The 25752-nt window shown below is 40.6% G+C and overlaps 1 protein-coding gene across 1 annotated transcript in view; it reads right to left on the bottom strand.

Moving 5' to 3' along the window:
• Positions 1-400: 400 nt before the first annotated feature.
• Positions 401-25752, bottom strand: part of LOC135466884 (fibroblast growth factor receptor 3-like) — a 31192-nt gene continuing 5840 nt past the window's right edge. Inside the window, exons 5-14 of the mRNA XM_064744639.1 lie at positions 21830-22058; positions 21426-21429; positions 20870-20993; positions 19457-19636; positions 18678-18827; positions 18064-18232; positions 17636-17783; positions 15376-15631; positions 5821-5917; positions 401-4589 (exon numbers count right to left, since the gene is read on the bottom strand). Coding sequence (XP_064600709.1) covers positions 4217-4589; positions 5821-5917; positions 15376-15631; positions 17636-17783; positions 18064-18232; positions 18678-18827; positions 19457-19636; positions 20870-20993; positions 21426-21429; positions 21830-22058 — 1730 coding nt within the window. The 3' untranslated portion in view covers positions 401-4216. The remainder of the gene's footprint in view (positions 4590-5820; positions 5918-15375; positions 15632-17635; positions 17784-18063; positions 18233-18677; positions 18828-19456; positions 19637-20869; positions 20994-21425; positions 21430-21829; positions 22059-25752) is intronic.

Raw genomic sequence — 25752 nt, forward strand, 5'->3', positions numbered from 1 at the left:
TACGTACTTTATACACTTTCTTAGTTTCTTAGTTTGGTAATTTGCGTTGAGCATCGTTTTGGGAATTGTCTTAACGATTATTGACCCAGAACGTCCTTTTTGGTCGACGACTGGTATAGGAATGTCTGTTTCGACACATAGACATCTATATGCCGTGGGGTGTATATGGTAGTTTTCAGTACCTGCCGGCCTGCTTCATCAGCTACTATTCATGGGTAATTATGTTCAAGGTTGAGCACATAAATCCACTGATAAGTAGTTGTCAGCGGTTGATACATACGGTTATATTGTGACATAAACTTCCAAACTGTCTTCGTGAATTCCAGCTGCAAAGAAGCAGTGTTACATGTATCTGGACGATAATTTTGCTACAGTGAAAAACAACACAGTGACACAGAAATAGGCATCAGCCTGCATAAATTAACGTATATTTTAATTCACTGATGAGGCTAAGACATTAAAAGAGTATATATTTGTTATTGTATATACAACTGCTTTCCCTGGGAAGGGATGGCTGGCGAAAGTGAGGCACAGAATGACTTCTTAGTGAGGCCCTTCGAAGGTTAGTATAAAATCTCTACATAGAGACCTTTGGGGGTCAATATAACACTGAATCTCTTTGGAGGTGAGTATAACATATCTGTACCGAGGCCCTTTGGGATCAGAGCGACATCTCTACATTGAGGCCCTTTAGGGGTCAGTATCACATCTCTACATGCACTGAGGCCCTTTAAAGGTCAATATAATATACGTACATTTATTCAGGTTCTTTCACTCTGACATATTTCCAAAACAATAGTTCCTGTATTCATAACTTTTCCTAAGCAACAATAAACGGTATCTATCACAGATTATGGATCCAGGAGTGAACGGTTTGTTATCACTATAATAAAATAATGTTCTTTTCTCTGCGTGGCTCTTCATGTACTTGAGAGTCTGAATTAAATGAAACGATCAATGGATACCTTAAGCTCAGTATTCTGGTGTGATCTACACTGATTTTACACTCTTTGAAAGCTGCAAAGCTTACACGTATCCGGTTTGCATTACAACATGTAGCCTTTCAACACATACCATTAGTGTTCATGAATTTGTTTGCTCTGTATACTTAGAGAGGCTGTGTCGTTACAAATGTGGAACATAAATTACTTAACATGTAAATGGAAAATGCACGTATTTGACATATATTCGCCTGAAAGGTAGAGCAACACCATTACTGATTCCGCTGATAGTACATTTGGACATATACCTGTACACATACATGCATATAAATTACATTGTGGCTAAGCAGAAAAAATCTCAGGCTTGCATTTCTGCTTTATATCTGAAATACAGATTTACAACGAAGGCAGCTAATGTTTTAGCCTGGAAATTCGTCTCCTAACGTTTTCAAATCACTAAACATAGTTCTGTACTAGTATTATTAAATATGTAACGTAGCAATTTAAATTACAATATTTTGTCAAATAACATAGCCAGGTCATTCATGTTACCGTGCGATAAATGTTTGAAAAAATCTGAGGTGTAGGTCACGTGTGGAAGACGTGTGCACTCCAAGCAAACACCCAAGCACTCACTCATCACTGCATAAATAAATAAGTACAAATATTTTACAATCTATTATTAAGCTATTTGACACAATAGCTGCTTGTTTGTGAAGGACATATCTAGATCACATGCACCCTGCATGGGTAACTCATTCGCAGGCATCGGATGAATTAAAACACTTGTACACACAATGTAGATTCGACTAGTTGAAGCCCCCTAGCAATTCCGATGAGAAAGAAGCTTGATGAATCTGTAATGACCATTAACTTCACTGATATCTGCAGATAAATCTCTCGATCAACCTACTCTTCTCAAAGAATCTATGTACAGAAAGCACATTAACATGCCCGCAGCCAAGACATATGGACATCTGTCTCCTATTGCCACGGTAAGGTATGTACATGATATACAGAACAGCGGGTCCGCACCTATCATAGCAGACCAACCCGAGGTGCCAAGCACTCCGCTCATAATTTACCAATAAATATTTAAAAATAAATAGCTGTGAAGTCGTCAGCCAGGCTGAGCGACGAGAAAGTGTCAGCTGTATGCCCCCTCTATCCGGTTTGCCGGATTCACTCAACATGACTCCAAGTAAACAGCGCAAATATTTACACCTTGTAGTCAACTCCAACAGTCATATTAAGATCATCGAGGTTCGACTCTGTTCTGTATGACAGCCATTTGCCCTTCTAAGTATGATGGGGTCCACCACTTCCAGAGACTCTGTGGAATATCATTATACTCATGATCAACTATATCTCCATGTCGTACGTACAGATGTCTTCTGTCAGATCTTAGATCCGTTCCATACTTCCCAGCATAGCTTTCAGAAATACACATCTGTAATCTTCCATTCGCTAACCTGGAACTCGGTCTTTTCGAGAGTGCTGTCGTTATTAACATGCCAAAACTGTACGCTAGAAAAACATTTGTCCTTCAATGATAGAGCAATCCTGGCTTTCACATCGTAAAGTATATTCCTGAAATTGTGTGACAAATATCAGATGTACCTGTTGCATCGACAGACTTCATTGACTGCCATTTTCAATTCGTGTCACACATATCAAATGTACCTGGTGCATCGACAGCAAGCCAGACGTCATTGACTGCCATTTTCAATTCGTGTCGGTCGCACTCGGAATCGTTCGCAAAAAAATAAGCTCATAGAACGTTTGGACTGAAACGCAGGCGACTGAGCGATTACCAATTTTGAGCTGTTAATTGGCAAGTTTAGCTGGGAAGGTGGCCAACGTATCTGAGAACTTATCGGTATACACTCTCAAGCCCTGATTCACAAGGTTTACCTCTCCTCGTGAAGTCCTCAGTTCACGGCGAAATGCAAATTCATCCATAAGATGTGGCACCACTGGATGGTTTCACTAGGATAAACAAGTAGCTGATAGAGGCTACTGATCGGACAGTGAACTGTGAGATAATTGCGACAACTATCCAGTACAGTGAACTCTCAGGCTCTAGTAAAGTTATCAAATGCAGTGAACTATGGGGCATTACTATAGCTAACCAGTTCATCACAACCACACAAATGTTCTCACAAAACACACACAAAACGATCTTGTATATACAGATAACACAAATATCAGCTCAACCTGAGTTTCCCGTGTGTGATAGCTGTGCAAATTTATTATTATCTTGCTGACTGATCCACAGTACGGCTTCCTGCAACATATCTGGAGGGGCACTATCTGGAAAGGGTCACACATCTCGACAGAGGAACCCATCTGGAGGGGTACAATCATCTGTAGGTGCACTGATCTGGAGAAGGGCGCTCATTTGGAGAGGACCACCCATGTGATGGGGCACCAATCTTTAGGGACACCCATCTAGAGCTGTACCCATCTGTAGGGGCACCCATCTGGAGCGGTACCCATCTGTCGGGACACCTATCTGAAAGGACGCCCATTTGGAGGGGCACCCATCTGTAGGGACACCCATCCAAAGGCGCACCCATCTGAAGGCGTCCAAAGTATCCACCCCTCAATACCGTATCTTCAGTAGAACAATGTGCAACCGCACTGCATTACAGACAGATTGGACAATCGCAACATTCCACGTCGACATGGACTTGGTTCTTTTAAACGCTCATTCCTCTACAGACCTCCCAAATTCCTTCCCAAGTAATAAAGTCTTCCTGAATGGGTAACAATAAAAAACCTTCAAAACTGAACACTTCTCCAGAGGTCCTATACCTGTCCAGTCGTACGCAATGCCTGATTTTACAGTTACTTCCACAACGAATTAATCGTTCCAACAAAGTATTACGTACATCCATGAAGTTCCAGCTTTGAATTGGCTTCATTAACTTCAAAAGGGAAGATCCACAGAGGCCAGTGATAACGCTTAATCATGTGGACCAGGCATATCCAAAAAAAAAACGCCCCAATAGTTGTGTTAGCAGTTTAGTTGCAACATTCACTTTGAACACTGAATTCACAAAGGCATTAGTTTTAATGTCTGTTGCGGAGACATTAATTGTCCTTGAACACTTGACCACCGTTATGAAGATGCTGATATAAAATACAATATCACAAAGTACTGGACAGTTCTGCTTCAAGCAATTTGCTGAAAGATAAGTTTGTCAGACGTGTGAGCATTGATTTCAAATGTTTTTTTCAGTCCAAAAGTGACAGACGAATTCAACTTTATTTCATCTCCGCTCTGTTCGTTTTTGTTTTGTGTTGCGATAATCCACTGCTGTTTCGCCATCTTCGACATGATGCAGAAGTTTATCTGTGGATTTATCATGGACGCAAACATCAACTGTCATTTCATCGCCGCTGGATACACTAATGAGGCGGCCATTTGCCGCGGCCTCTGAGGCCGCCGCCATTGCTGACGTGGTGAAGGGATCTGACAAAGGGAGGGAACTGCTGTCCGTGTTGCTCAGCGGGACATCAATGTTTTCCAGCTCGAGGTAGTCACAATTCCTTGTCAGCAGCTCCTCGATGTAGAGTCGCAGCTGCGTGAAGGTTGGCCGTTCTTTGGGAGACTCCTTCCAGCTGTGACGCATGATGCTGTATCTACAAGTAAAACAGTTGCTGGTGAGTGGCTTTGTAGGAAATTAAAAGACGGAAAAGCCAGTTTGAATATGGACTTACTTAAACCTTGCTCTCTCTACTTTTAAAATCTGTACATACACTCAATTTACGTAGTTTATTTTTTGCCAATTTGTACTTGTGTGGTCCGGCTCTTTTGAGGTTGAAATTATTTATTGGTGTATATGTGTTTTTTTTTTTTAAATTAAAACGACGGTTTTTAGATTTATACGTGGAAGAAATTGAACACCTCCGAGAAAACCTCTGCACGTCGCCAAGTACATGCAAAGCTTTCGCCACGAGTTTGATAAAAGCATGTGATTTCCAGTGAGGGACACCTCATACCACAAAGTCAGTATGAGCCCAGAAATTTGATGGTATGTGCATACCCGTTTTATGGCCGGTATTTGGCCCGGGGGTCACACAGGTAGGTTCTTACAGTCCCCCATATGTGCCATACCGGTGCCTATGAAATAGCGATGAATTCGCAAACAACTCAAGTCATTCTTGCCATTTGGAGCAACATTAGAAACCTTTTTGTTTCAATAAACTCAGCTGGGATGCATTCAGCGTCTAAACTTTCGGAATCTGTTTCTAGTTCGTGAACGTGGGGAATCTCTGGTGTAACTATGTAGGGCTGTCCGCCATAAGGGTGCAGCATGTCACTGTTGACAGGCAGGGTCACCGTCTCTGGTGGCAGCTTAATGTGAAAATACCACATGCGGCGCAGACGTAGCGCTTGTAATGACGTTTAACTCACCTTCCTAACGTAAGTTATAATCGTTCATTCATACAATCATTTCCTAATTAATACATTCATTCATCCATCCATTCATTCAGTTCACCTATGCTATATCAATGTGTTCGACTGTGTGAGCAAAATATTGGAGATTAATTTATGTCTCTCCGTGCAAATCGAATTTTTAATTTCAAGCCAACCAAGTATAGAATTGGTATAAAAAGCGATTTTCTAAATTAAAAAATGTAAACGTCTGTGGGGATAGTCCGCCAATGTTTGGGAGTTCGAAGCTCACTGGAGGTAGACGGCGTACTTGCCCCGCAATCTGAAATAATATATGTCTAATGTGTACATAATGATAGCACACGTGCCAGGTATCTATAGTAAATATTAAAAACAGGCACAGGTATGGTTTTTTGTGTCTTCTTTCTATCCACATGAACCTGTATGAAAAGCATTAGGTGTGTGATAACTTACAGTTCCTCTGAGCAGTTGCTGGGCTTTTCCATTCTGTAACCATTGGACAGCATGTAGAACAGGTCTGACAGGGCGATGTTCGGGTACGGGGAGGCACCTGAGGAGGAGACACATGGGCATGATCAAAGTAAATAGTTACTACATGAGGCTCCTGATGGGTGAACCATGGGGCACATAAGGTGGGAGTGGGGGTTGGGTGCACCGCAAGGGACAAATTATAATGACAATCAGCATGGTAGTTAAAACATGGACAATGGCAGCCTTATTCGTCATATGCTAACGAATTCACCAGAATCAAATCGATGGAAAACATTTTCTGTAATGAAATAGTACTTTCCCCTTAACTTCTGCTCTCTGAAACTGAAAGATAAAATGAGGAGAAAAATAATAATGATGCAAATTTCATATGAAATGCCATGGACAGCACATAAATACGTAAACATACACCGAATTCTCCTTTATAGCATATTTGTGTGGTGCTTTCATCATGCCATGTGTTCCTCAATACACACCATACACAAATCATTTTCAAATGCGTGTGTTCTTCAAAAATAAATCGAAAAAAAAATACTGAAGATCGCACGTACAAAAAGCTTTTCACAGTCTTTCATGTGAAGTTCTGAGGACTACTAGCTTTCGCCTGCTTTAAGGGAGAGTTCCAGATTGCAAGGTTTAACATTGCAATTGTGTTATATGCGAGTACATACGCGGCACAAAAAACAACATTTTGTCAAGATTTAGCTAATCCAAAATTATTCAGTGGAGGCCGGCTTCAGGACGTCATGACGTGAGAACTGATAGCCAGGAGAGCTTGACCAATTGTCATATGTGTAAAGCGTACAGCCTTCAAACAGTCAATGTAAAGTTAAAGTCACTCCTTTGTAAAACAGTGGCTACACAACATTTGTATATGACGTCATCAATCTGCGTCTTCAGTTTGGCTATAAAGGCGGCCTGCTGGCTTAAGTAAGTAAACTGGTCGTACAGATTTCCATATTTGTTTCTTCTTACATACTGGAGCTTTGCACATAAAGTTAACTTCTGCAAGTTACAGCCGAATTCTGTTGCGGAGTCTGCGTGCCCTTCTGAATACTTACCTATACTGTCATTTATAGCCATTTATACCTAAGTGTTCGCACAATAGCTGTAACTGGTATAACTCCACATGGAGTGGAGAGCGTGTGCTTTAGAGACCTCTCACATAAAAGACCAGTTTACTGCAAAGTAGAGTGCTATGTAAACAACCCTTTTATAAAGCACCTTTTACGAAACAGAAATCTGAGTAATTCAATAAAATATTAGCACATGTGCCTCCAGATAATCAGAAAACGATAAAAATGCATGTAAAACTATGCTCAGACATACTATTACTGTAAGATGCCGTGGGTGTTAAATGTATGGTGTAAAACTATCGCTGTGCCCAAGGGATGTCAATCAGAACTGACTATTAATCAGTTGTTCCCAGAAGCCGTGACATGTTCGTGATGCTCACATCAGCTCGCACCTTCAGATTCACGCTGTAATTGTTTCCTCGTTTGTAATAAACAGAAAACTGTCCATCAGCCGACGGTATCGAGGTAAAGACGCTGTAAATGGTTGCCCAGCGCTTCGACATAGGCGTCATATCTGTCGGCCTGATCACACTTAACGGTCTCCCGTCGTGTTTATTTACTCGCTTGAGATGTGCACGTCAGTATCATTATTTCGGATGAATCAGGACGCAGTGTCTTTGTGGCCAACTCGTGCCGATACATTCTTGTTTACAGTGCCATCACACTGGAACATGATATCTCATATAAAAAATGGCGTAATGTACAATAACCACAGTCAGCTTATGGGTACAGTATGGCCAACAACATGATTCCAGTTGCTCAGTGCTACATGAACGTTGTTTTGATTCCTAGCCTTGTTTTTAGTTAAGATCTGTTTAAATCACATACTCGGTTTTACTTGTGTTGCTGTTTGTTGTTATTTGATATATCTAGTGTGTTGTTTTTGTGGCTACATTACTGGGTTTCATGTAACTATGGGATACAATCTCCTTCACTCTAGCTCAATTAGGCTCGTGTAATGGAGCGGTTAATTTATTTCGATCCTAGATACTTAAGACCTTATCAAGTAACGTAAGTGATGGACTTATCGACCAACTTTACGACCCAAGAACAGACTGAATATAGTGTTCCTAAAAATCTGACAAATTAAATAGAGAGATAGTGAGGTGGTTCAGCCAAGAACCAATCAGGTGAAGGTTCAATCCCTGTCTTGGACAAGGAATTTGTGCATGAACTCTTATTGACAATACGCGCTGGACGACACTATATTTATAAATTATTTATTTGATTGGTGTTTTACGCCGTACTCCGGAGTGCGGATGGTGGTTAGGTAAAAACGTGGGTTTACTCTGACTGATCTTCCCTGGACAGACCTTTCCCGGCTAGACTAGGGTCGGGCAAGGTTCGGGAGGGTAATGCACTCAAAATCTGCATTCCTTTAGGGCACTGCTGTCAACAGGGCCACAATTATCGCGCGGTAGGAATTGAATGAATGTACAGAACGACTGGAAAGCTCATTTCTAGCGTCTTACGATGCACACAATAGGGGGAAGCGTTCCCTGTTTCGAGGTTAAGCTTATCTCTGCCAACTTTTATTTGGTAGCCTGCCAGTTATTCGTAAAGCATCTGCGCTCACAAACACAAGAAATCCGGAAAGACTATTTGTTTTTACAGCTCTGACAAAAATATAAGTATGATGACTAATGTTACACATGGAGTGACTACCCCTGTCTTCAACACTCGAACAGACTCTTAGAGCGTTGCTATAGTATCTCGTGATGCATACATGTTACAAGGCTCTCAGCCATATTACGTTGTACTATACATAAATTAAGTACCGGTCTAGCTGTGACTTCGCAATCGGACTGACCTTATGTGTAAAGTTTCACGACACTGAATCCTTGATCATCGTTAAGAAGAACTGAAAATCTGCCTCCGAGGCAATCAGTAGGATACAGTGCAAACTGCTTCGTTCTTTTCACTTTAATATGAATGTTTCTACTTTTCTACGTTCAACTTTTCGTGAGTTTTCCCGGTCGATTCTTGAGTGACTAACTTCGAATTCTCTGACCATTCGTTCCTGCAATCTGTCGTATTGTGTGAGCACAAAGGGAGGGTTTTACAGACGGCTATCAAGGCGCCAGACCCGTATGTAAGCCGGGGGTAATTTAACCGGCGTTACAGGCCAAACACCATCCTTTATTACTTCTTCTCACCGACATTTTATTAATGGCCAGTACAAGATGATTCTTTCAAGTTAATCACTACAAGGCATTCTAATTTATCCTGAAGAAATTACACTGTTTTGTATGGGTAAATATCTAGCCAAATTTAGTGATTATGAGCCCGGACCAAGTGCGGGTTCGGCTCGCCAGAGAATGCCGGCTCCGGTTTAACAATCACGTCGTGATTAGATAGACTTTTATTGTTCATTAACTGGAAAACAGAACGGAACAAGGGGTTTGCCAGGGGCGATATACTGGAGATCGACTAGCTTGGTTGCTTCCAGCTGAGACTCAAACACGTCTTTCTCTCCTGGCAATTCTTTGTGATTTGTATCAATGGCAAAGAAAGCACGACTAGGTCAGTGTATAGATCTGCTTGATGAGTTCAAGTCAGCGCGATGAGTGTGGAAACATGGTTAAAATCTTCGACAAATTTGGAGTGTTGGGACAAGCTCAGCTGACAGATCATTAGGAAAAGCTTAAATGGGTGTTAATACTGCAAAATTCCATGGTGGTATGTCAGAATTATGAAACATGTCGCAGTGAGGTCAACTGTCTAAATTATAATTCAATATCTCTTAAATAATATTTACTTATTCATTAGATAAGACAGTGGTGAAAAATGATTACTGACTGGGTGCGAAAATAAAAGACAACCACAATGACTTCACAGCAAAATATACAATAAACAATTACAACGTGAATAAAAGGTTTATAAATACCACTAACAATAGTAAGGACAATACCAATACCACAGAGCATAAAGAGAGATTGTCACGGGCCAGTATGTATTGTTTTATAGCTTTTTTAAATAACGACAATAAATTGCATGATTTTAAATCAGCGGGAAACGTATTCCATTCGCGAGGACCCTTGATGTAGAATGATAACTTAGTTCGGTAAAACGGACGATAAAGTGTGTTATATCCCATTGCATCCCGTTATATCCTACACGGGGCTCCATAGATCAACCCCATTAGAATTTATGACTGTTCCTCCAGTAAACACAAAGCAAGATTTCCCGCTGCATTTCTGTAACACAGTCATATTCTTGTCAGAAAAAATAATTAAAAGGCACAATTAATCTGTTCCTTTTTACTGGTATAGTGCTGATATGGTATGCGCGTTTAGATCATTAAAGAAATGTAGACAAAACTTCGTGGAAATCTGTGCAAAACATTGATTTCAATGAGGTAGTGTGGACAAAAATTTGTCTACCCAAAGACACAGTGATCCCAGCGCATGTCCCTCCATCTTTGATATGAGTCTATATTAAATATTATACATGTACAAGTATATAAAGTGAATGTATGTCAGTGATTTAAGACCACACATCTACATGCATGTGTAAAGCGTGAATATTTGGAAAGAGGGTGCCAAAAGCTTAACTTCAACACACGTCCACATATCAATTCTCTGAAGTCCAAACCATAAATGTACGGTGTAAATGAAGACGACGTAACCAGAAAACCGTATCCCCAATAAAAGATCAGCTAATCCCCAAAACTTAACCAGCTGAGTATGACACAAACAACTTCCATTCCACTTCTGTTATAATACGTCACCTTACTTTGTGCAAAAAAACTAAAACTCTGAAAGTTTTCATGGATGTCCAAACTATGCTTATGGTATGACAAAACAACTAAAATGCACAAAACGACGCATTTCATTTTCAGTAAGTTTTAACCGCCCCCGGTTTAGAATCAAGTGAACTCGAAATACATGCAGCTCTCACATGTCGGTTTACTCTATTCATTTGTCAGACATACATTACATAAAATGAAAATGAAAGCTTTTAACAGATAGTTAATTTTCCAGTGGTGTGAGCACACATGTCCTTGAGAAAGACTTTGAAGCCGAGTTTATATGATGTTTTAGTATGTCCAAATTTGTCAGATTTAATACCAGGTAAATATATTTCACATAAAAACTATCAAGTCCACACAAGGGTTACTAAATGTAAACAATAGTATCTCTGGGTTAGGCAAAAAGCAAGACAGCAACTAGGTCCATTTTTAAGGCTTTTGGTATGAGCCGAGCCGAGTTTGACCTCACGTTGTAATTATTAGGCCGCCAAAGCGTCATGGACTAGGTGTACTAGGGGTTTTACACTATATACACGTAAAACACTGAATAAATCTAAAAGTTTCTGTGTAAGTTCAAGGCCCAAGACATTTAATAGCGCCCATAAAGCTAACCTAATTCTCACAAAAAGAATTCTGCGCTTTATCTTTTGACTTTTAAAGTTTTTGACTAGCACGTTTCTATGAATGACCTGTCTTTCACTAAATCCTAAAAACACATGCAATATTTAAACCACGTGACACTCTGGGACAAGACAAGGAAAAGACTTTCTTTTCTTTTGACTTTTAAACTTTTTGACTTTTAAAGTTTTTGACTAGCACGTTTCTATGAATGACCTGTCTTTCACTAAATCCTAAAAACACATGCAATATTTAAACCACGTGACACTCTGGGACAAGACAAGGAAAAGAAAGATACATTGTGCAAAGAAGAACTTTTCATTCAAGGTAACTTATAGATAAAGGAAGACATGAACATACACTACTATACCAATTATTAGTCTTGACAAATGGGAGCATATCCCTGATTTCGTTAGAATTCTACACCGGTAACAGTTTGTACCGGTACATTGTCACCCCCCAACCCCAGCCACTAGGCTGTCATTTCTGACCAGTGTGAAAGCTTTCCTACACCCAATCTGATTTGATAGACTGATTATCCAGTATGTTACAGTTACCGCGTAAGGTTGAGGTGTTCAAACTAGATAATCACCCAGTCGATTTTGTCACAGAGGTGGCGAAGTCAAGACATTGATCACCTAGCCTGAATACTGAAACCAGAGGCGGTAAATGACGTACACAGTGGTTTCATCGTTTGACAAGAGTCATTCGTTTCATCAAATGGCCTTTTCAGTGACTGAAACTGGACAAATTTGTCCAAATATAAAAATCCACCTGAATTAAACATGTGTGACGCATATGTATAGGTTAGTGAATAGTAAAACTATTCCACTAAAATATTAGCCAAAATGATGTGTTATATGAAGTTCTTCAGATGTTATCCATTACACATGGCGCAGTGACAAATTGCATAAGTTTACAATATACGTTTACTTCGTATTATGGTTTATGTTCGGTTTTACTAATTTTTTCGAACCCAGTTACCTTACAAAAGCCTGAAGAAATGTTGCAAATTTCTCTCTCAGCAGAGCCTTGACATTTCTCAACACGGTCTGTGAATAAATACCACAGACAAGAAAAAGATACCCAGCAAGATTCTATGTACCGCGGTAAGTAAATATTTTTATGCAGATACATGAAACAGCTCATTTAGAAGCTTTAATAAACATTTTCTGATTTCTGCAAATAGCAAATTTGCTGGGGAAAAATCCGGTAGCTCGTAAAATTTAATCCGCTACACACAACATGGTGACACCATTAATAGTTTTAAATAGTTGTGACAAAGCACATTATGGTCGACACGCTGTTGTTGTTCTCGTGGGCAAGTGTCAGAGCCGACAAGATAGTGCGATGTACGAAAGGTGTAACGGGACCAACTTTCTCGTACTTATACTAGCAGGAGCAAAAGAGAACTACTAAATAGCTCAGATGGCAGAGAGCTGGAGCTTCATTTGTGGCAAACAATGGAGCCAGTGTGTAATTCAGTTTTCAGAACAGGGAAAAAACACGTCCATACAAATTGGTAAGTTGAAAGACTTCATGTAAATCGACATTATTTTTTTCCTGTTTACTGTTACAACTAGATGCTAGCCTACAAGGATATGTGTCAACCGGCCGAATTCAAACCCAGCTCAGCCCATGACACTTTTGACTTTTTCATCAACTGGTGCTGGGTAGATTGGATATCAGGGAAGGGTAGATTTGGGGTCATGAAAGGTTTATTTGAGGCCTTCCTGAATTTCAGGATTGAGGTTGTAAGGCACTCGTTGTATGGTATTATTGCTAAGGTGATAACTTAGGTCAATAGGGTGGGTTTGCACCGAAACGTTCACACGATGAATCATGTATAAGAGAAGACTGCGGGGAAACACATTTGGCTAGATTGTGTATTTACAGTCATAATACACAAGTGACTTTAGGAAACTTCATCTGGGCTGAAATTAGATGTGAGATGTACAGACTAGTCAACGGATCCTGATGTATCCAACAGCGCGCGGCGAGAACAGAATTTGGCTAGGTGCCAAATTACTGACAACGGACTTAAATAGGCTGTTTATAATGCTAAGTTTCTTCTGACCGGATGGCCAAACGTCAGAAAGTCGCCGAGAAAAGAAACTGTTTTCTTCTTAAAAATGAGAACAACTCGAAATAGTAAAGAGGAAATTATTGTCAGATTTTCTGGGATGTTCTTTTGTCACTTTTGTCGGAATAAAATGGGCACAAAATTATTTTTTCACTGTAGTAGGATACAATCTGTGTTTTGAGCCAAGATAGAGTTTATTTTTCACCGCAGTCGATTTCCTGTATGTTGGTATATTTTAAGGTTGCTCTGAAATGGTGTAAGTTAGCAAGTATCCTTCACAGCTGATTATCAGTAGAAGGTTAGACTTGAGTTTTTACTGGGTAATCTAGAAATGGTAACACCCCATTTATTCTTTATGACGATAGTAAGAAGAAAGGATAAGATGCGCTAAAGCGCATTTCGCAGATGTTAGTAAAAACTTGATAGCAAGGCGTTATGAAATTAACATTTAGAGTTTACAAAGGGATAGTCATTACGCCAACTCTCCTACCGCGGGCGTCTTGCTAACGCGCACAAAAAACCTCAGCTCTGGCGCATCGCCATGGCTTGGAACCGTTGTACGAAGCACGGAGCTCATTTGGCGGATTCTAATATCTCTGCGATGGTTTCTTAATCATACTGAAACTTTCTCCATCAGCTGGCAGCTTTGTACACTCCGCACATGCGGAGTTGTTCTATATGCTGCCAACGTTACCCTAGACCGATAACACGTATATACCACCCCAATCCTCAATGGTTACCCACCGATAACACGTATATACCACCCCAATCCTCAATGGTGACAATACCGATAACACGTATATACCATCCCAATCCGCAATGGTGACCCTACCGATAACACGTATATACCATCCCAATCCGCAATGGTGACCCTACCGATAACACGTATATATCACCCCAATCTTCAATGGTGACTCTACCGATAAGAACTATATACCATTCCAAACCTGAATGGCAACCCTACCAAAAGCACGAATGTACAACCAGAATCCTAAATGGTGACCCTACCGAGAACCCTACCGAGAACCCTACCGACAATAAGCTGACCTTGCCTCAGAATATTTACGTGTACGTGACTGAACTCCGAATAATAGTAAATTGCATTCATCTTCGGAAAATAAATAACCAATAAATGAATAAGTAAACACAGTATGTATATATAAACCTGTATATACACAGACTGGGTAAGGTTAGCTGGACATGATTACTGGCTAGATAGTAGCGTTAGCGAAAGAGAGGCTGTCTTTATATAGCACTACATCTTGGATGACGTAAGACAGTAACGATAATAGCCATATAGCTCAGTTCTATTTCTAATGTAAACCATATTGTCTTCAAGAGGAAGAAAATTACAACGTCTTAATATTGTTCATTCGGGGTAATAGACGGTCGGCTTTAAAGTTTATATACCACCTTTCCATGACTTCGTGCAGGTGACAACCACTGCCTGCCCAAGCGTATTTGTTCTTTCTTGCCTATCGTTTCACGTAACTTTATGTGTTGTTTCGATCGGTTATCTCTCGAATGTGTACATACCTATAGTGACGGTTTCGCAAAGGAGGATACCGAATAATCAGACATAGTGACGAGAATCTGTAGTGACGGTTTCCCAGAGCCGAATTTCGAATAAACAGACAAAGTCACGAGAATCTGTACTCACCCATAGTGACGATTTCCCAGAGGAGGATACCGAATAATCAGACAAAGTCACAAGAATCTGTATTCACCCATAGTAATAGTTTCCCATAGGACAAGTTTGAATAAACAAGGTCACGAGAATCTGTACTCACCCACAGTGACGGTTTATCAGAGGAGGATACCGAATAATCTGATAAAGTCACGAGAATCTGTATTCACCCATAGTGACGATTTATCAGAGGAGGATACCGAATAATCAGACAAAGTAACGAGAATCTGTACTCAACCATAGTGACGGTTTATCAGAGGAGAATACCAAATAATAAGACAAAGTCACGAGAATCTGTACTCACCCATAGTGACTGTTTCCCAGAGGAGAATTCCGAACGACCAGACGTCACTCTGTGTGGTGAACACTCTATCCCTCAGCGACTCGATCGCCATCCATTTGATGGGAAGCTTCCCACTGGTCAACTTTTTGTACTGGTTGTCGTGATAGATATCACGTGACAGTCCGAAGTCGCAGACCTTTACAACCTTGTTGTAGTCCAGGAGAACATTCCTTGCCGCCAGATCGCGATGGACGTACTTCTTCTCCGCCAAGTACTCCTGGCAATCAGAAATTAATACACATTGGGAGAAAGACAAACGCTTTTGGATTTGCAAAAGCAAATTTGTCTAAATTTACGGGAAAATTTACTACAGCTTCCACGTATATAATAGCTGTTGACTGTTGCATTAGATTGTGATTTCGTCTGATGGGCACCTGACCGCTGCTGATTTAACTGCTACTTGTAGATTCCTGGAACCTTGGACTAATCTTTGTTCTTAGCTGTTTTTGATTCCTGGGACACCGGTTTTTGTCCCTTTAGAGGGATATGATTGCAAGTCAGAAATATTCAAGACTAATAATTTGAAAAAGCAAATTGCATATCTAGCTTTTCTTTTGTTACGGTATCAAAAGGTTTTTCCTAAGAAATGGGTTTGTGCTACTTTCATTAATGAAATGGCATGATATATGGAATATGATGTAAAGACCATCCTCCTATGCTCACTAAATGGCCTGGGCTGGTATTAAGATGAGGTTATTGAGTGGTATCTTTGCCGCACAGCTGAGCTATAGTTGTCGGTCAATGTGTGAAGTAGTACACATATTTATAACCGCTGTGAGATTTGTCTTTCCCTATCTCTGTCCCGCGAATGCAATTCTGGGGCAGGGAGGTATCTATACCTTCTGGTTATGTGGTGGGGGAAGCAGGCAGAACTTGTTATCGGCAGGGTTTAGCCACCCCTCCCTTGGCCTGCCAGGGTACGAAAGTCTCCACACCATCTGGCCCACCGAGTCGATCCCTAGTCCCGCCAGATTCTCTGCATGGTTACGCTGTTATTTTAACTAGCCTTTCCTGCATCAACTCGCACTGCGTTTGCCATGGCCTATAATTGCAATGAGCGCTTCCTTAGAGAAACAATTCGAACTGTTCGGCAGATTGGGAAAACACTAAGGTCATTGCTCCACCTCGTTTCTGTCTGCCATTCCGGCGGTCCCCTTCCCCGGGGCTCCTTGCCTGCCCTCCTCCTTCCCCACGTGGCAACCATCTGATCTGCCCCCTAACTCTCTTGTATTGTCTTAATCTACTTTACTCACACCGTTGTACCGCTCCCATTACTTGCCTCGGGTATGTGTATGCTTGTCTTGCTAAATGTATTTGATGGTTACACAACATACTCCAGGATAATACGCTGTGTACAATCAATGAAGGCCTACACTGACACTTCATCTCATAAGCATGATTGCCATGACATAACATATGTCCTGCTAGTTATTTTAAGTTTCGCTGACTGTAAGATATAATGTCTTTAGTTCGAGATCATCACATCTGTCACCTTCACGACAGGGTATTGATACAGCAGCTGGCAATATGTGCCGTGTTTTCCATGGCAAATCATCATCGCTAACGATGAGAGATTAAAAGAGATATTATTTATGTATATCAGGTAAGTATGTAAGACAAAGCATCTCATTTTCTACATCGTTATATTGTAAGTGCAGTTTTGAACTGCCGTCCCCATCAGCGGTACTTATAATTGATAAGGCCTTTTCTAGTTTTTTCTTATACCTATTCACCACACCAGAAAAAACGTCTTTCTGATTTATATATTTATTTGTTAAATTTCGAGTTGGAACTCTTTTGCTGGCAAAGGTAAGAACAGTCTTACTGTGTTCTGTGACTTGTGAAAAACATTAGGCAACCTTTGTTGACATTAATTCACTGATCACCTTACCCTTTTCGAGAGGCACAAATGGCACTTCTTTCCTTTAGAAACTTCTCAAGTTCACAAACGTTCGGATCCTCAGTTTTCTCCATCATTCATCTCTTCTAAATGACTTTTTAAGACACCCTTTCCAGACGCTCATGTTATAGTGAATGTGATAAAAATAGTTGCCTAACAGTTTTGACAGGTCACATGATTCAGTTGGACTTTTTCTGCCTTTATCGATAAAAGAGTTCGAACTGGAAACTCCACTACTGGTGAGAGTTTTACGGCCTACTCAATAATATTTCCCAATATTTTTTAAAACTATATGTATCATCAGTATATACTATCATATACCATGGCCATGAGGATCTGCCTGGCGAAGGAAAGTATATCTGTGGCTGTGATAACACCGTTCTCTATACTGCCGTGGGCGTCAACCATCGAGTATGTTAACTCTCGTCGACGCCCTCTCTTCCGTAACTCCCCCTCCTGGCGACATTTCCTACAACGAAAATTATCACTATGTACTATCAATACCAACAAGGGAAATCATCACATCATCATTATGTTCGATTCACTGACACATTATCTATAATGGGACCCTGAAATATCACCCGCGCTTGATTGGTTATGAGAACAGCCCAGGGCTTGTGACAGTGGGCTGCTAACCTTCAAGTAAGACAGAAGTTTACTTGGTAAATATTTGTAATGTTTGTTGGATGTATTTATACCGTGATTACATAAAGGTGTACAGGTAGCGGGAATTAGCTGAGTACACTTACTTTAAAAAGCTCTGTAGGTTTCCATACGGTACGTACTCCATGATTAGGGCTATGGGTTCATGGAGAGTACAGGCCCCGACCAGAGACACGATGTTTGGGTGAGCCCCTAGTTTCTTCATCAAGCTGATCTCGGCTAACAGATCCTCCTTGTAAGACAGCGGGGCACAATCTGTCAAACACAACAACATCAATAGGGTTAGCATATGTAATAACGGGGTGTAATCTGCCACACACAACAATAACACCAGGGTCAGCGCATGTAATAGCGAGGCGTCATAAGCCACACACAACAACATCAATAGGGTTAGCGCATGGAATAGCGAGGCGTAATCTGCCACACACAATGACAACAACAAGGTTGGCGTATGTAACAGCGAGGCGTAATCTGCCATACACAACAATAACAGTAAGGTTAGCGTATGTAATAACGAGGCGTTATCTGCCACAAACATATGATGGCCTCAGGACAGAGTGATTGACCGGCAGAAAATGAAGAATGGTTGAATCTGGTGGTACGTTGCCATGTGTTTGGTGAGTGAGACAGTAGTTGCAACATTCCGAAATAATAAATTCTTCGAGACTGAGACGAAAGAATAATGGGGAATGTTGATTACCTTTCAGGACCTTGATGGCTACTTTACGGTCGTCACAGTAGCCGGTGACCACCTTGCCGAAGGCTCCCTGTCCCAGGGGAGTGCTAAACTTTAGCTGGCTGGGGTCCACTTCCCAGTCATCTGGCACAACCAACATCTCGTCGGCTTTGTCTGCAAAGTACCAAAATTTCAGCGAGATTATGTTATCTGTGGTCAAGATCATTTCATTGTTCTGTACATATGCGTGGTGTTATTAGCTTAATGGAATCCATTTTGTGATGTTCCCAAACCCAGATTGAGGTTAAGTGACAAAGGGGTAGCATTTCACCGGTCACACGTGACCATTTGCCAGCTATCGCACTGAAGTCGCTGCTGTGGCTTTTGTACGTCTTCATGATGTATGTTCAGCTTGGAAATTCAGAATTGGCAGATGGGCGAGGAAACTTAAAGTACGGTATCTTATTGTTTATTGTTTACTTCGTCGTTATGTTGCCATGGTGATGGGAATGTAAATACTCATCAAACAGTTCATCAAACAACAACAGTTCCATTCTCTTCCCCTCATTCTGTCCATTTCATTCTGTAAATGAATCCCTCATTATTTAACTTGTAAAACATGTTTTTTTCCTCAGTCCTGAATGGAATGAAATATCAAAGAGTTTACATGTTATCCACATTACAGCACAGTGAGCAATTTCCTCGTTAAGTGAACCAGGGAGGAAGTATGAGATACAAGAAAGGCTAAAGAACGGTTATAGCTATAGACGGAGATATAATTGTTTTTGCTTTGGGCGACTCACATCCCATGCTTGACTTGTAGCTGTTGCTCTTGCTGACAGCTGTCTTTGTGATAATCACATCTTTAAAGGACTGTCGTTTCTTGTAGAGCACAAAGATGATGAAGGCTATGATGATGCCGGTGGCGATGCAGGTACCACCGATGATCACCCAGTCCAGCTCTCCCCGTGCTGGCTTTACAGCTGTTAACAGATACCCGAACCGTATGAGACAATGTGTTATTCATGGATACTATTGCCTGTGTTCCATCACCGGAGAGAAACATAAACTATGAGACAATGTTTTACTCATGGATACTATAGCCTGTGTTCCAATACCAGAGAGAAACATTAACTATGAGACAATGTTTTACTATGGACACTACAGTCTGTGTCCCAACACAGGAGAGAAACATAAACCATGAGATAATGTGTTACTCATGGATACTATAGGCTGTGTCCCAACACTGGAGAGAAACATAAACTATGAGGCAATGTTTTTACTCATGGATTCTACAGTCTGTATCACAACACAGGAGAGAAACATTAACTATGAGACAATCTTTTACTATGGATACCATAGCCTGTGTCCCAACACAGGAGAGAAACATAAGCGATGAGACAATGTGTTACTCATGGATACTATAGGCTGTGTACCAAGACAGGAGAGAAACATAAACTATGAGACAAAGTTTTACTCATTAATACTATGGTCTGTATCACAACACAAGAGAGAAACATAAACTATGAGGTAATGTGTTACTCATGGATATCATAGGCTGTGTCCCAACACAGGAGAGAAATATAAACTATGAGAGAATGTGTCACCCGTGGATACTATAGTCTGTGTTCCAACACAGGAGTTTGGTTTCACGAGACTTGCATTCGAAAATCGGACATTATGATCAAAGTCCTGACCTGGCCATTCGCTGGGTTTCACCATTCTCGTTCAACAAACACTTGAAAAGCTTTTCCCTTGTTATAGTAATGCATCTGACGCAGTTTTCCAACCTGTGTTCCTTTGCGGGTCACACACACCCGGCTTGTAGTAATGCATCTTACGCAGCTTTTCAATCTTTTTATCCAAGCAAGTCACACACACACACACCTGGCTAATAGGAATGTATCTGAAGCAGTTTCTTTACCTTTTTACCCAAGCAAGTCTCACACACACCTAGCTCGTAGTAATGCATCTGAAACACATTTTCGAACTTTTTCTTTCGCCAAAGCATATCACATACACACCTGACTTGTAGTAATGGATCATAAGCATTTTTTTTTTACCTTTTTGCCCATGCGATCGCACCCATTGCGGTTTTATCAAGCACTTTGAAGAACTTTGAAGGATTTGAAGGTCAGTGTCGCATTTACGTCATAACTTTGGGATTACAGCAGTGACGTAACTAATCATCAGGGCAATCAGAATGCTGGACTTACGTTCCCTGCTGGCGGGCACCTGTATAGGCTGACTCTCTGTCACTGTCCGCACTGTGGTTACGGTAAAGGGTTTCTCTCCCACAATGATCCAACTGCCGTCCGGACTCAAGTAGGTCGCCACAACCTACAAATGAAGAAAGCGTGAAACAGTTTTAAATTTTAGATTTGCTGAGGTACTAAACAGTTTTAAATATTAGATTTGCTGTGGTACCAAATAGTTTTGTTGCTGAGGTACTAAACAGTTTTGAATCTTAAATTTTCTGAGGTACTAAACAGTTTTAAATCTTAGATTTCCTGAGGTACGCTGTTTTTTCTGTTCATGATGAGTTTAAATATGAAAAAAAAAATGAGTTTATAACTCATCACCTAAGGTCTACACGATAAGATGTTGAACAGAAAATTGAACGATGGTACCCCCCTCCCTTCGCCCGCACAAACACACGGTAATGCTGTATTAGTTAGCTACTTTGTTAGTATGTATTGGTTTAGGTGTAACTTCAGTGTAGTCTCAAGTCATAAATGGCCTCTTCGCATGGCATTCTTTAAGTTCTTTAACTGGCCTACAGCAGAGAAGCAGCAGTTTATGTAGTAGCAGTTACACAACTAAAGCTTTAGCAGCTGTAAGCGCTGCTGCGCCAAGTTCAGGTGTCATATACCATGCAACAGGTGTGGACACTGACTTAATTTTACATGGACCCTGCCGTACCTTTATGTCAAATCTGCCTTACCTTTACGTGGACACTACATGGGGGCTGCTTCTCCATTACGTGGAGGTTGTCTTACCTTTACGTTTAGGCTAAATCTGTCTTACCTTTATTTGGCGGCTAACTTACATCCACTTCAAATCTGCCTGACCTTTACGTTAGATCTGCCTTACATTTTCGACAAATCTGCCTTTCCTTTACGTCAAATCTGTCTTACCTTTGCGTCAAATCTGCCTTACCTTTACGTCAAATCTACCTTACCTTTACGTCAAAGCTGGAGTTGGCGGGAAGTTCCAGGACGACAAACGACTTGTCGCTTCCACACGTCTTACTGCCCAGGGCGTTCGAGTATAGGTCTCGCCAGCTGATGCTGTACTGGAGAGAAGACTGATTGAAGGCAGACACCCAACTGATGTTGTACCTGACGGTGTTACTCTCCGGATCGTCATCCATCTTGGACATGTTCACCAACCATAACCCCTCACCTGTCCGTGATAGAAGAGGACTAATCAGGTCTCGTGTTCGGTTCGGGTTTGCACAGGTTTATGTGATTCTAGCTGTGAGACACCCCGGCTTTACCGGCTCTTGTGTACAGTTAGCAGCTTGAGATAACCGTGTCCAAAGAGGACACCTCTATACCTTGCTTGATTTTATGCAGTCAGTGACAAGTTCACTCCGGAAAGGGGTATTCTTAGATGTAAATGGTGTAACTTAAACTTAAAATAAAATGCACAAAAGCAGACTTTCTGAACACATTGTTCTTAAACTGACGGTAAAAATGCTCGGTGGAATTTGTTTAATCCACGATCTGAAACTCTGCACTATAAGCGAAGTATTCTACACCAGTCTTATGTATTAGCAGCTGCCCTAGAGGATAAAGGCTGCTGTTGGAAATCCAACAGAACCTTGACCATGGCCAAATCCAGCTATGGCGGATTCGTCAACGGATATAAACTTTTAACTTCATGACTTCGGGATTTGTGCCCCAAGTGAAATATTTTTGAGCATGGTGAAGAATACCAGCCAGATTACAAAATCATCTCGGAATCCGTATTGTTTATAAGTTCGTCTTGGAATACGTATTGTTTATGGGTTCATGTTGGAATCCGTATCGTTTATGGGTTCATCTTGGAACCCGTATCGTTTATGGGTTCATCTTGGAACCCGTATCGTTTATGGGTTCATCTCTGAGTCCGTATCGTTTTTGGGTTCATCTTGTAATCCGTTTCATATATCGATCCATTATGTAATCTGTCTTATTATGGGTTCATCTTAGGATCTGTGTCGCTCATCTCGGAATCCCTATCCTTTTATGGGCTCATCAATATCGTCCAACGGTTGATCTCCCTTACGGGAACATATTGCTGGGTTTCAGGGCGGAACTGTCTTAAGTTCATAAGTTGTCCTTGATGAAAATATGTTTCATATATAATGTACATATCACAGGGTTTCAGCCGCTAAGGGATTTCAGTACGTGACAAACTTATAGATGTACATATTCAATGAGTTCGTGTGGAAATTATATACAAGTCAGTCAGTAATGTGAAGCCGATATCAACTGAAGTGATATGTCGGTAAATATGTGAAATCGCTGTAAGAATAAATATACAGTAGTTCTAGAAAGATATTTTCAATTGTATGACACATTAATAGTTTTCATGTCAGAGATTCTTCTCAAATACCTTTTCCACTGGGACGTAAATAACCCTTAAAAAGTCCGCTGTACATCTAGTCATATTGCCTGATGACAGTGATATTGGCGAGTGTCCTCGTAATATACTCACAGCAAGGCTCGCACACCAACCTCTTTAACATCTCTACACCTGGGCAGTACTTAATGATTCTTCCAGCGACAAGCGCCGAGTGTCCGGTCCATAATGACTGACGTATGACTGATATTATTAAAGGATCCATATATGGTTGGAAATCGCTGTCTGCGAAGGACATATACAAAGTGGGTGGTAACCTTGGCATGAAGCTATAGTCACACTAAGTCTGTGTCACAAAACGTTACTTGGTATAGAAATTCTTGAACTGAAACGCGAAGAACACATTCCATTTCTGGTCTCAAATCATCTTTTTTTATAGCAGTACCATTCGTTACATTGGACCATTTTTAATAGACACGATCTTGCGTTTTATTGCATCCCTCATTTATAAACCCGGTCTCAGTGACCAACTGAGCTCAAATATAGACCATGGAACACCGGAACAATGTCTACTGTGAGTGCCAATGCGTGTTAGTAGGTCCATTTCTCTGCATCTGTGCATTCTGTTGTGATATTTCTGACCACTCCAGTACGTAAGCATAGAGGAAGTCTACTCCACCGGTAAGAACATTCACGCGAGTTCACCATCTCTGGGGGAAGGGTGAGTCTGTTTTTTTCAGGTTACGTCATTTCTCATCACCAACCTGTCTGTAATTCTTATCATCTTACATACACACAGGTCGCTGCATATCATTGTAGGGACTCCTCATAGCGAAAAAAGAGTAATTCTGTCGGAACAGCGCCAAGGCCAGATTGTTATTTTGTCCAGGGCTGTCTAATATTATGACATAAGCATTCTTTTGGCAAATTTTGTCATTTTTTCCTTAGCGGTTGCAATCACGGAGAGTCCGTCTCCATGACAACATAAAGAAGTGTGTGAACGAGACAAGTGGGAAAATTTTCTCCATCGCGACAGTAATGAAGTGCTAAAGCACTGATCGGATAGCAATGCAGTACAAGCAATGTAGCTATTTTGTACCTTGTTAAATAGTAAGTTTTGTTATGATTTTGAAAGAGCTAGAATTATTTTGGCCGCCCAACAGGAGCTACCATGGCGGCAAAATTTCGTGACCTCAATTCCAGCTGTAATCGTTGCAACATTGTCTGTATGTTGAATTTCTGAAATGTTGTATTGAGAAGTGCTAGCTACATGTGCTGGCATGGCATATTAACGCGATATTGTGATATTCTTTGAACTGAAATTGGCACGAATATCAGCGGCATTTCCTTTCTCATCTCCTGATCGGTGAACATCTGGCCAGAGGTGCCCGATTTACTGAAAATATGGACAGAACATCCTTTCGACAGATAAAAAGGTGGCCTTCACAGTCATCAACGTATCAACGGAAGAGCTTTGTCTCTCAGTATATCAATACAAATGGCTCTAACACTTCGCCATGCACACTTATTTATCTCAGAGGTTTAGGATGCGAGAAAGAAAGTACTGTCGACAAGCATTTATCACAGTTAAAGGTAAAATGGTAAAAAAAAGTATCAAAAGACTTTTAGAAGACGCCAATAGCTAAAATGGCATACAAGAAAGAAACTTTTGTCAAAATAAATGTTTCTAGGCAAAGAAGTTGTTAGAGGAATAAGCAGCAAGTATGTAGTCAGAGAAAAAAGAAGAGGGAAGACTATGTCTTAAGAAACTTACTATATTCTCCAACGTATTTACAAGGAATTTTCACAAATTATTAGAAACAGTGTGTAACATTGTTTTCTGTAGTATATTAACAAAAAATCTTGATGGCCATAAAAGTGTGTATCAAGCATGGGAAAAAAATTTTCTAAGGCACATATAACTATACTTGAGGGTTTGGCAGTTACTGTTACGGTAAGACAAACGTCCTGGTTATAACACTGGAAAAATGATAGCCATAAACAAAATAGTACTGTTCCTAATTTACTTTAGGTAGTAGATACGGACGGACATTTTCAGAGGTATAGGACTGGCTGCCTGTGCGGCTCATTACACTAAGATAAGCATAAAATACGTAAAGGTGAAACCAGTTTCATATGAACATTTGCTTAATTTACAAAGAAGTTTCGTTAGTTTAACGCCTGGCTAATTGTTGGCTGATGACCTTCGTGACATGGACACGAAACATTGGCACATTTTGTCAACATTTACGGATGGTCATGCTGATGTATACATATGAAGAATTTGACTTATAAATTAAATAGAGGAATTCGGTATAATCAGCTGAGTTCTTGTATCACATGCACTAATCGAAGGCACACCAAAATATTAACAGACTTCAAATCGGGAGTGAATGTCTTAGTTAGACACTTGCACACAAAATATGTTACAATAAGTTAACGTTGAAATTGATTACATAGTAAAGAAGGAGAAACAGGAAAAGATTGGAAAAGGTTAAAGGTCCAGACACGTGAAATCCGGTTACGTTTG

The sequence above is a fragment of the Liolophura sinensis genome, chromosome 6 (assembly GCF_032854445.1).
Source record: "Liolophura sinensis isolate JHLJ2023 chromosome 6, CUHK_Ljap_v2, whole genome shotgun sequence".
Taxonomy (NCBI): domain Eukaryota; kingdom Metazoa; phylum Mollusca; class Polyplacophora; order Chitonida; family Chitonidae; genus Liolophura; species Liolophura sinensis.